The 12274-nt window shown below is 37.1% G+C and overlaps 1 protein-coding gene across 2 annotated transcripts in view; it reads left to right on the top strand.

The window, feature by feature from the left end:
- The window catches only part of rab18b (RAB18B, member RAS oncogene family), a 13162-nt gene extending 1139 nt beyond the window's left edge, over positions 1-12023 (top strand). Inside the window, exons 2-7 of one of the 2 annotated variants that reach the window (NM_001003449.1) lie at positions 1057-1112; positions 1955-2016; positions 2161-2233; positions 2584-2702; positions 7684-7750; positions 10766-12023. In NM_001003449.1, the coding sequence (NP_001003449.1) occupies positions 1057-1112; positions 1955-2016; positions 2161-2233; positions 2584-2702; positions 7684-7750; positions 10766-10938 (550 nt within the window). In that variant the 3' untranslated portion in view covers positions 10939-12023. Of the gene's footprint in view, positions 1-1056; positions 1113-1954; positions 2017-2160; positions 2234-2583; positions 3552-3690; positions 7016-7683; positions 7751-10765 lie in introns of those variants that run through there. The other variant, XR_012386788.1, reaches the window with a different exon arrangement.
- The last annotated feature ends 251 nt before the right edge of the window (positions 12024-12274 follow it).

The following is a 12274-nucleotide window of genomic DNA, read 5'->3' as shown; positions in this document are numbered from 1 at the left end:
ATGTTGGGAATCTATCACCATTGACTTCTATAGTAGGAAAAAATAATATGGAAGTCAATGGTGAGGTTTCTTCAAAATACCTTCTTTTGTGTTCAACAGACTAAAGAAACTCATAAAGGTTTGGAAACACTTGAGCGTAAATAGTGAGTAAATGATCATTTTTGTGATGAACTATGCCTTTATTAATGGTTTAAAGTCTTTTCCTCATCCAGTTAGTAAAGTAAATTGCCCTTTTATCATATTGCAATAAAGTTAGTTTTGTATTTGCATATTCTGAATTTCTCCTTAATATTAAATTTTCAAAAAAGTACTCTTTGCAATTTCAAAATTGGTAAATCATATTAGCAGCCAATGACTATCAATATACAACATTATTCACAGTCAATTAAATAGTTCTAATGTTGTTTGAAGTCATCCTTACATGTTATTTCAGATTGAATATTGAAAGTGCCATTGTAAACAATATAGGGAACATGTCACAAGTTATAACTGAATGAATGTGTGAGCATAAAACCAACTTTACTTTATTCTTAGATTGAGGTTATAGAGGGGTCCAATGATTAAGATATAAAACACATTAAACATGCCTTCTTATGATGACAAAGTGTTTTCTAGCAAAACTAGCAGTGACATTTAAATGCATAGTTGACCAAAAAAAGGAAAATTTTTGTCATTAATTATTAACTATTTACATGTTTCAACCCTATTTACCCTGTTAATAATACAGTTTAAACGAACTTAAACACAATATTTTTGAGAAATGTTAAGAATCTGTCACTATTGACTTCCATATTATATTTTCCAATTACCCATAAAGTCATACTGTGAAAGTCATGTGAATATTCAAAGTACCATGGTGAACAATATTGGGAGCATGCCACAAGTTGTTACTGAATGAATTTGTAAATATAAAACCAACCTTACCTCAATTTTCAATGTTATGGTTGTCATGTGTACACAGTTACATTTAACTGTATAAGAGCTATGGGAAACAAGAAATGCTAAATGTTTTGTGCCTATGCTAATTTTCCTTCATTTGTCCTGTTATGTTCACAGTTTGCTCCTGCGTTTCACAGATGATACCTTCGACCCAGAATTAGCAGCAACCATCGGTGAGTCACCCACGAGTGGTTGTGAATATTCTACTGATAATAATCAGACATTGTAAACGGGTCTCCAAAAGCAGTTAATACTCAAAACTAATAAGCTCATAGACCATTTCAATGTTGTGATGTCACTGGCCCATGAATATGTGGGTCATTTTGGACTCTCGGAAGCTATGGAAATGAAAACAGGAAATATGTTAAGCCATTGTTATTGTTTACGTCCCTCAAAATGGTGTATATTTAAATACTTATTTAAAATGGGCTGAATCAACTCAGTTCTTGACGGGTTTTGGTGGTCAACTTAATTGTTTTATGTTTAATTCACCTAAATATGTAAAAAAAATATTAAGTTAACTTAATCTATTTGTGTTGGGACAACATGAAGGAATTGTGTAGAACCCAGCAATTTTTACAGTGTAGTTTTACCCAAGTCTATTCATTTTGATAAAGCTAATTTAGTGAAAATGACTAATGTCTATTTTCTAAGAAATAGCAAAAGATGTCGACCGTATAACTGCGTTCAGGCCGAAATCACCAAAGGTTGCACTGGCGGCAATGCGTCAAAATCCGCTACATTGATCTCGTATTTAAAGGAGTAGTTGCAGCATATCAGAAATTCATTTAAACTTGTTATAGTTAGCATAAGATTCTCCCTTATTTATTTATTAATTTTTTCAAGAGTAAAAATTAACATTTAATGCTCGTCAGTAACTCACGAGTAATCTTTTTAATGGATGTCCCTGTAAGAAAACATCTTAAATAATTGGAAATCTGGCGACACAATAGTCCTCCTGGAACATGGTTGAGGAATCCTGCTTTAGAATTGACACTTTTGTTGGTGTTTTTAGGTGTGGACTTCAAAGTCAAAACTATTGCGATCGATGGCAACCGAGCAAAACTGGCTATATGGGTAAGTGCTGCATTTTGCAACGTGCTTGAATTCATGAGATATTTCTGTTTTATTTGACATTTGCTGTCTTGTTCCACTAGATGTCACTGTCACGCTTTGTTTCTCTTGAAAGCTCCTGAAATCCTATTGAACTTTTTTTTTAAGGATACCGCAGGTCAGGAGAGGTTCAGAACTCTAACACCAAGCTACTACAGAGGGGCCCAGGGTGTCATTTTGGGTTAGTTTTTACGTGTTATTGAATTTATCATTTATTACAGAAGAAGGTTTTTTATCTACAGAGTTTTGTAAAATGCACAACGATCGATTAATTGTGTAACTGAGCCAGACAACTGATTTTAGGCGTAGCCGTTTTAGTTTTATGTCCTTCAGATCAATCTCACTTCTCGTCCTTCTCGCATAATAAAATCTCTTTTTGCTTAAATCAATATGTTCCTTGTCTTTATTTGATAAGTAGGCCGTGTAATGAGCAGAATATTGGACAGTCAGGTGGTCTCAATCATGAAGTTTTAACCCTCAAATCTAAACTAGTTGCTGAAATGCACTTACTGTTTGTTTGTTTTCTTTCAGTGTATGATGTTACAAAGCGGGACACGTTCACAAAGCTTGAGAACTGGCTCAATGAGCTGGAGACATACTGTACACGCAACGACCTGGTTAAAATGCTGGTGGGGAACAAAATCGACAAGGTTTGTTTCATTTAATATTTGCGCAATTGAAACCTTACATGTGGCGTTCAGATGCTTTCTGGACTAGGGCTGCACAATATGGATCATTTCAGCATCGATATCGCAATGTGATCATTTGGAATAGTCACATCGTGAGGACATGCAATGGTACCCTAAACCAGGGGTTCTCAAACTTTTCAGCCTGGGACCCCCAAAAGAACAATGCCAATGACTCGCGACCCCCACTATTTTCGTAAGTGGTAATAATCATACAAACGTTGCACACAACACTCACACAAACCAATCAGCCTATATAAACACAAGCATATTGACAACATAAAAAAGTGCAACAGTCCCCTATCGTTTTTATTATGATTATTTTATATTAACCTCATCTATTTAGACTGGTGGGCACAATATTTAAGTTACATCCCAAGTCTTTTCTTGGTTTAATTTTGGAGACTGCCACTTACACATCATACTCCATGTTTAGTGTCCTGTATGTATTTTAAATGTACGTGAGTGCTGTAACGGTGTCAGAAAGTTTAGCTAGTGCTGTAAAATCTGGTGACGCTGTTGCTTTGTCATTAATCTAATGTAAAAACCCTAAGGGTTGCAATCAATGTAAAAAACAACAACAAAAACCAAAGGCTGATGGCTTTTTGTTTGGATATTGTATTTTTTTTTTATGTAGCTATTTTTTATCTTCTGTTGGTTATGGATTAGCAATGGTAATCATAAAAGTTTATTCAAATTTATTAGATTTTTGTAAATCACCAAGCGACCCCCTCTCATTGTCCCGCGACCCCCCAGGGGGTCCCGACCCCCACTTTGAGAACCACTGCCCTAAACCAGGAATATCCAAACTCGGTCCTCGAGGGCCGGTGTCCTGCATAGTTTGGCTCCAACTTCGTTCAACACACTTCCCTGGAAATTTCTAGTATACCTTGAAAGAGTTTGATTAGCTGATTCAGGTGTGTTTAATTTGGATCGGAACTAAAATATGCAGGACACCGGCCCTCCGGGACCAAGTTTGGACATGCCTGCCCTAAACCTAATTTATCGTTTTGTTTTTTGAGGCCTGTGACTATATGATTTTAAAAGCGTTCAGGCATAATAAATTGCACTGTTTCTAAGGCATTCAGAATATGTGTGCTACCCAAATAATGACTAAAAGTATGTCTTTAAGAACGGGTTTCTCAAACCAGGTGGCGCATTAGACCAGGGGCTCATCTCCTGTTTCCAAAATGCATCACAAACTGCTGAGAAACTGTTTGACTGAAAATTAATGATGGCAAAACAAACCAAGCCTTGGTACACTGCTTCACAATGAGATGTATAATTTTTTGATGCATGCTTCGAAGGCTTGGTGGATGACATCACATCCCTAGTATATTCTTCAACATCCCGATCTCCACCTAACTCCTCCCTCTGTTGTCAACCGGAACGCCGCTGCTGCCTATAACCCGGTCCACTACAGTTGTTAAAACAACAAACAAACAACCCACTGACCTTCCCGGTCTCCAAAGACTTTTAAAGTGAAATGTTGGCAGGTATGCTAATGACACGAGTTTATGACCCACTCCTTTCCACCTGTTAGTTTAAGATACTGAGAAGGCGCTCCAAAGCAAATCCCTTCCCTCAATTCAGGTTTCTGTTTCAGCGGGAAATGCACCCTAAAGTCCACATGAACATAAGTTCCTTGGCTTTTATTTCAGTATGTTGATGTTTTTCAAACTGAAATGGAATATTAAGTAGGGGGCGGGGCTTTCTTTTTGTGCATCATTTACTCATAGCAAACTGATGGTAAGGGGCGTGGCAAATACTCAGATTTTAAGTAAAGATTACTAAAACATCCATTTTTCAATGGATTTGCACAAATTAATTGTTAATCTAAAGAATAACAACGTGCACGAGCAAAATAAACGTAGTATATTTTGATTTAACTCTCACTTTTAAGTCCTGAACCTAAAATGTGATCTCTGAGCATACTTATTTTCATGTTTTTGTTATTTTCTATTGATCGGCCAGTGGAAGTCACTAGGGTATACTGTTGTCTGGATACCTTAACTTTCGTTGTATAGACAAAAACAATTTAGAATTTCAGTGTTTGGTACACTTACTGTTCTTTTAAGTCAAGAGTGTCAAACTCACTTCCTGAACCGCCTCAGCAGTGCACAGTATGGCTTTAACGCCAATTACACACATACTCACTACAAACCAATGATGCCTCTCAGGCGTATTTTTAAAGTGCATTTATGTGTGATGGATAAAGTTTGGAAGTGAACTCTTCATGGATGGGGCTTTCCAGGAACTGAGTTTGACACCCCGACTTTTGGTAGACCATGAAAAATGAAATTGCCACGCTAAAATCTCCATGGTGCAAAACTTTCAAAGATAAGCTCTTTATGGGATGTTGGAGAGCGTTTTATGCTTAAAACATTGCGTTATTCATTAACACAAATGATGAATATTTAATGGGGGGGTTTTGAGTGCCATTCGGACTGGTGGTTAGTGTGGAATTTTAAGGCAAGTTTAATAAAGATGTTAAGTTGCCAAGAGTGGAAGCGAGTCAGAATTATTAGCCCTCTTGAATTATTATCACTTCTGTATATTTTTCCCTTCATTTCGGTTTAATGTGAAGAAGTTTTTTTTTTTTTTCCAACACATTTCTGAACATAATAGTTTTAATAACTAATTTCTAAAAACTAATTTCGGTTATGTTTGCCATGATGACAGTACATAATCATTTACTAGATATTTTTCAAGATACTACGCTACCTGACTAAAGTCTTGTCGCCAATCCAAGTTTTAGGAGCCGCAAATAATAACTTGACTTCTAGTGGATCATTTGTAATCAGAAGTGGTATGTGAAAGGCAAAGGCCTCTAGATTACACTTATTTTACCACAATAAAATATGATCATGCCTTGATTTATAAATATTTAATTAGGACAGTAAGGTCTGACTTTACTTAGACAAAAGTCTTGTCACATAACAGAAATAATGTCCAGTATAGAGTATAAAGTCCTGCTGCAGTGAAAACAGAATGAATATTCTGTCTGACTCCATCATGAGCTTGGAGGACTGCATCCATACATCTCTGCAATGACTCAAATCACTGATTAATAAAGTCATCTGGAATGGCAAAGAAAGCGTTCCTGCAGGACTCCCAGAGTTCATCAAGATTCTTTGGAATTATCTTCAATGCCTCCTCCTTCATCTTACCCCAGACATGCTCAATGTTCATATGTGGTGACTGGGCTGGCCAATCCTGGAGCACCTTAACCTTATATGCTTTTAGGAGTTTTGATGTGGAGGCTGAAGTATGAGAAGGAGCGCTATCCTGCTGGAGAATTTGCCCTCTCCTGTGGTTTGTAATGTAATGGGCAGCACAAATGTCTTGATACCTCAGGCTGTTGATGTTGCCATCCACTCTGCAGATCTCTCGCATGCCCCCATACTGAATATAACCCTTAACCATGATTATTCCTTCACCAAACTTGACTGATTTCTATGAGAATCTTGGGTCCATCCGGCTTCTAGTAGGTCTTCTGCAGTATTTGTGGTGATTGGGATGCAGCTTAACAGATGATTCACCAGTAAAATCTACTTTCTGCCACTTTTCCAAATGATCAGCTAAAAGTCAAGTTATTTGTTACTCTTACAACTGGTATCAACGACAGGACTTTAGTCAGATAGTGTAAAATTCAGCTCAAAGTGACATTTAAAGGCTTAACTAGTAAAATTAGATAATTCGGCAAGTCATTGTATAACAGTGGTTTGTTCTGTAGAAAAAAAAAATGTTAATAATACTGACGTTAAAAAAATAAATAAATGCTTTTAATCTAGCCGAAATAAAACAAATACGACTTTCTCCAAAAGAAAAAATATTATAGGAAATACTGTGAAAAATTCCTTGCTCTGTTAAACATCATTTGGGAAATATTTGAAAAAGAAAATAAAATTTACAGGAACGTGAATAATTCTGACTTCAACTGTAAGTGTGCAGTATATACCTAAAGCTCTCATGCGGAACGGGCCTCCTTCAACTAAATATCTTCCTTTGTGTTCAACAGAAGAAGCTCATAAAAGTTTGAAACAAGTAAATGGAGAGTAAATTATTTATTTTTGAGTCAACAGATAACACTTCTTATATTTATAATGAATTAGCAAAAGTAAAAATGAGCACAAACTAATTAATTATTTGCTTAATAAATGCTCACCTATATATGATTTTGTGAACTAATGTAGTTAAAGTGTTTGAATGGGTGGCACGATGGCTCATTGGTTAGCACTGTCGCCTCACAGCAAGAAAGTCACCGTTTCGAGTCCCAGCTAGGCCAGTTGGCATTTCTGTGTGGAGTTTGCATGTTTTCCCTGTGTTGGTGTGGGTTTCCTCCGGGTGCTCCGGTTTCCCCCACAGTCCATACACATGCACAACAGGTCAATTGAATAAACTAAATTGTCTAGTGTATGAGTGTTTGTGTAAATTAGTGTATATGGGTGTTTCCCAGTACTGGGTAGCTGAAAAGGCATCCGCTGCGTAAAACATATGCTGGAATAGTTGGCGATACATTCCGCTGTGGTGACCTCTGGAATTGAGATTAATCCAAAGGAAAATAATTAAATTTATGAAGGAAAAATCTTTCATTTTTGGGTAACCTCCCTTTTTTAATTAATGTGAACAAATGGAACCTCATTGTAAAGTATTACAGATTTTTCTCCTACAAATATATACAGTTCTTACTTTCCGTTCATGATTACAGTACACAAGTACAACAGTACATAAAGATGTCTCCATGGAGGGAAAAACAAAACTTATATTTGATTATATTTTTGAGATTCACTGTGGTTTATTGAAAATATGAGTCAGTAAATCAAGTCATGGAACGTTAAACTGTCGAAGTCATGAGTGCTGATATTGGGAGGCTCCAGTAACTTTTAGTTGCTTTATCGTATGGTGACTCAGCAGTACAATTATAAAGACCTTTCTGTTTCAGGACAACCGTGAAGTGGACCGGAACGAAGGCTTGAAGTTTGCACGGAAACACTCTATGCTCTTTATCGGTATGTTTCTGTTTTTTGTTGTTGGAATGGTTTTTTGGGATTTTAATGGCTCGTTTCCACTGAGTGGTACAGTATTGTACGGTTTGGGTCGGTATGGGTCACTTTTATCAGGCTTGCGTTTCCACTACCAAGGGTACCCTTTTGGTGGGCGTGGTGTATGACAGAAAGTCGACGTCATGCTCGCTCGAATAAATGTATACAGTAAAGTTGCACACGTCGTTCACATATCGTAATGAGCAGCACTTCTCACAAAACAGATGCTTTACACACGTAAATACTTGTGTATAAATGTTCATGACTAACTTTTCTATGAACAGGAGTTGATTATAACTGCAGATCAACGAAATAGCCTACTGTAACGTCTGCAATTATATAAAATAAATAAATAAATGCAACATATATAAACACATACAGCCCCTTACGGTCTGCAATATTTGAATTTGAATTTATTTTATTTAACAGGGACAAGGCTCATTAATCAACAGTAAAACTGTAAATAAGCCAGAGTTAGCCACAAGGGCTAATTTTCATCTGTTGCCCCCTGCCAGATTTTAAAAGGCAACCTAAAAAAAAAAAAAACGTCATTACACATACAAAAACAGTAAAGTTACATATGACAAAAAGAGATAAAAATATGTAAATAAGAGTTTCCTAAAATGTTAGACAAAAGAATTACACATGATTACAAACTTGATTTGCTTTTAGCCATTTCTTTAACTTGTATTTAAAAGTAGAATAATTTGTAACACCCCTTAAGTCAATCGGAAGTGTGTTCCAATAATGACTAGCTCTAACTAAGAAGACTGATCGTGCAAAAGTTGTACGTCTAAACTGCACAGCACAGTCTCCCCTGGTAACACATCGTGTTGCTTGACCATTATTATTCTTGTGTGTCACAAACTCACATAATGGAGGTGGAGCATATCCATTTAAAATTTTTAAAATCATACAAGCATCAACCAAATATTTCATACTATCAAAGCTCAATAAATAATGTTTTTGTGTTATAATACATTGATGATACCTAATAGACCTATGATGATACCTAATACCTATGTTACCAACTACAGAATAACTACACACAGCAAACATTTAGTCCTAATTTAGGTACATAAACATCACGCAACAAAGCCCACAGTTAGTGCAAACCTCTCATCTGTGTCTGTAATCTTCACCAGCACATGTAAACTCTGTTAGAGAGTAATTCTGTCATTCCCAGTTCATAATAGTCCAGAAGGCGATGATAAGCATGGCAGTTTGTTCGTGATTCAGGTTGCTGAAACAACTTGCTCCTGAGTTTTGTCGGGCTTCTCCTTTGTGCGCGCTTCGCTCTCGCATTTGTCCTTTTCTTTCTGAATGTGTCACTCCCATGTTTGTCAGTTTCCAACAGGATTGGGTTTCAAAAGCACGTCAATTATCACGCGCACGTTATTATCATCAGCTCAAGAAGTTTGTTATTTCAGATATAGACGTGCGACGCGCGCAAGCAAGAAAGCGAAACCGCTCGCGCTTTAGACTGGCTCGTAAAAAACTAAGGGGCACAGGCTAAATCTGCTCTTCTTTTTGGCTTTGTGGCTGTTCATAAAGACGACGACTGTTTGTTTGAGCCCGGGTCGACCATGGCTCATTATTATGTGCATTTACGCTGTAATTTCGGCTGTGTATTTTAAACATGGCGGCTCTTTTGTTTTCATTGTTGCGTAAGCGAATGACGTTTCTCTGTAAACCAATAGGGTTCAGCTGCACATCTAGCTCTGCCTTTTGGTACCCTTTCGAAAGAATGCCAAAAAAAGTGGTATGGTTTAGGTCGGTACACCTTTTGACAATTGAAACGGCCATAAAAGCGTACCAAACTGAACCGTACCGTACAGTACTACTCAGTGGAAACGGGCCATAAGCCAATTTTCTCCTTTAGCACCACCTTCCCCTTGTTTGCCATTACTAAATGTGGATAAGCATTAGTCAGGATGAGTGTTGGGGAAAGTTACTTTTGAAAGTAGTGCATTACAATATTGAGTTACTCCCCCAAAAAGTAACTAATTGCATAACTTTGTTTCTTTTTATGGAAAGTAAAACGTTATATATTACTTTCATTATCTGGCTGGGGTTTAACCGCTTTCAGGACTTGCAGGTGTTTTTTCACCTTTTTATCGAGAAGCTCTGCATTTAGCAGCCACATATATAACCTACACCTTCATATTTCTTTAAAAAATGTAGGATAAAATATTATTTTGAGAACTTTCTGAGCCGAGGGGTCTGTTTTTTTGTATGTGGATTACTCAGTTAGCTGGATTCAGTTATTGATGAATTGACACAACCCAGGATAGTTTCGTTCTTCAAAACTCTAATTCTAATTCTAGTTCTAATCTAAGAGTTGTTGTCATAGCAATAGTTCTGGTAGTTCAAACCTGCAAGGGAGCAGACTTATTTCATAAATAAGACGTTTGGTCATAGGAGGAATGGTAAAGACATTGAAAAAAATTGACAAGATTTGGTCTCCTCTTCTCTGTCTTGAAAGCGTAGGTTGAATACCCAGATGGTGAAGGTCACACCAACAGAACTGCATAAGCTTTAGTCCCAGGGGTGGGGTGGGTTTTAGGGGTTAGGTGTTCTGTGTTATTCGAAAAGTGTATTCTGGGTCTATCCTAATTATTTATCCCTTTTTTAAAATTTAATTTATTTACTTTTTTCATTTTTTGTTTTATGTATATTATTTAATTTGTTGAATTTTTTTTTTTTTTTGCACAAAAAAAAACTAACTGCTGTATTGTTTGCTGTAATGCTACATGAATACCCCAATAAAAACATTTAAAAACAAAATGTGCATTTGAAGAACTAGTGCAGCTTGTGACTGCTGATGTCCTGCTTTTTTCACAATCAGATGTTGTCGTCATTTCACCTTTGCACTCTTAAACTTGTCCTGCATCACATATTACTTTCACTGATGAGTCACATTAGTATTGATCTCTATCATTCCTGTCCTGTCTTGAACTATTATTATTATTTATATTATAGAGGCCAGCGCGAAGACGCGGGACGGAGTTCAGTGTGCCTTTGAGGAGCTGGTGGAGAAGATCCTGCAGACGCCGGGGCTCTGGGAAAGCAGCATCCAGAACCATGGTGTCCAGCTGTCTGATAATGAACCCCAGCGTCAAGGAGCCTGCGGCGGATACTGCTCACTGGTTTAACACTCACACCTCCATCCCAAGCCACAAACTGAGACTGAAAGCACCATTTTCCTTTCTAATGAACGAGAGCTTCCTCTGAGGGGGAATGGTCTGCTCTATTAGAGCCAGTCAAAGGGACCTTTGCAGTTTTTTGCACACTCTCCATTCTCCAATAATGCGCCACGTTAGCTGTTATTAGATGCAATATGTGCTGTTGAAGGTTGCAGATAGATTCCCCTCAATGGTAGCGCCGCCTTTGACCAGATGTCTGTTGGATTACAGGAGGGGAGGGGCAAAAGACTGGCAATATCTGATTGGTGCAGTGAACTCTTAACACTCAAAACGTCCTTTGTACCTGTACTACATTTCACATGCTTATGAATCGTTCTCTACCGCTCTCATTTTAATCTCTCGCTTTTTATTTAAATCTATATCCTCATATTATTATTATTTTTAATACGGCTCATTAATGCTTAACGTGACTATAATTTTGAGTTTTATAAATAAAACCTCATCTGTAGCCGTTCTTAATCATAATCTGAATGAGATGCTGTTTAAAATGGCATGTTTAAATGATGTAATGTATCATGATTTGGGATAGGTTTTCACTTCACCGTGTTTTAATCTTTGACTCGCATATTTTCTAGTTTAATGTGAATGAAAACCAAAAAATATCTTCTGTATTCATGTTTGTTTTTAATCCCAAAGCCTTCCTGTGACTTGGGCTGCAATCCAGTTTATTTCTATACACTTCACTCAATAACTTCCCTCCATGTTGCGCACTTGAATGTACATCATTGATTAAGTTACTACTGGTGGAACATTTGAATGGGGTTAAAGGTAATCCCCATTGAGCACTTAGAAACTACTGGGAAGTTTGCGAGTGCGTGTCTTAAAGTGGACTGGAATGCCGCTTTCACCTTTTGACATGACGCAGGGACGATTTGGTTATGCCTTAATATTTATTAGATCTGCATGTTTAACGTGATCTACTGGCTTTCGCTATGAATCTGTACTAGAGAGAGAGAGTTAATGTAGCCAGGGTGACCAATGAAACAGGGTTAAAGTGGTCATCGCATTGAATTATAAACATCTATTGGTCAAAAGGTTTGAGTGTTAATATGTTTGTCTTTCCTTCTTCTAATAGAGGCGATTTGTTCTTCTGCAGAGGGATTTATTCAGTCATGGGAGGAATCAAATTGCTTACAACTTCCTGGAGCCACAAAACCGAACCCCGACCTGAACCCTAATAAGCATCTCTTACAATTTAAAGGGCACATAGTTTACCCCTTTTTTATGATTTAATATTAATATTATGGTTGTTCTGAGTGTGCCAGTTTAGGTTCAGTTCAACACA

This window comes from Danio rerio, chromosome 2, assembly GCF_049306965.1.
Source record: "Danio rerio strain Tuebingen ecotype United States chromosome 2, GRCz12tu, whole genome shotgun sequence".
Lineage (NCBI taxonomy): Eukaryota > Metazoa > Chordata > Actinopteri > Cypriniformes > Danionidae > Danio > Danio rerio.
The sequence above is the reverse complement of the archived record's forward strand: the minus strand, read 5'-3'. Positions and strand labels throughout refer to the sequence as shown.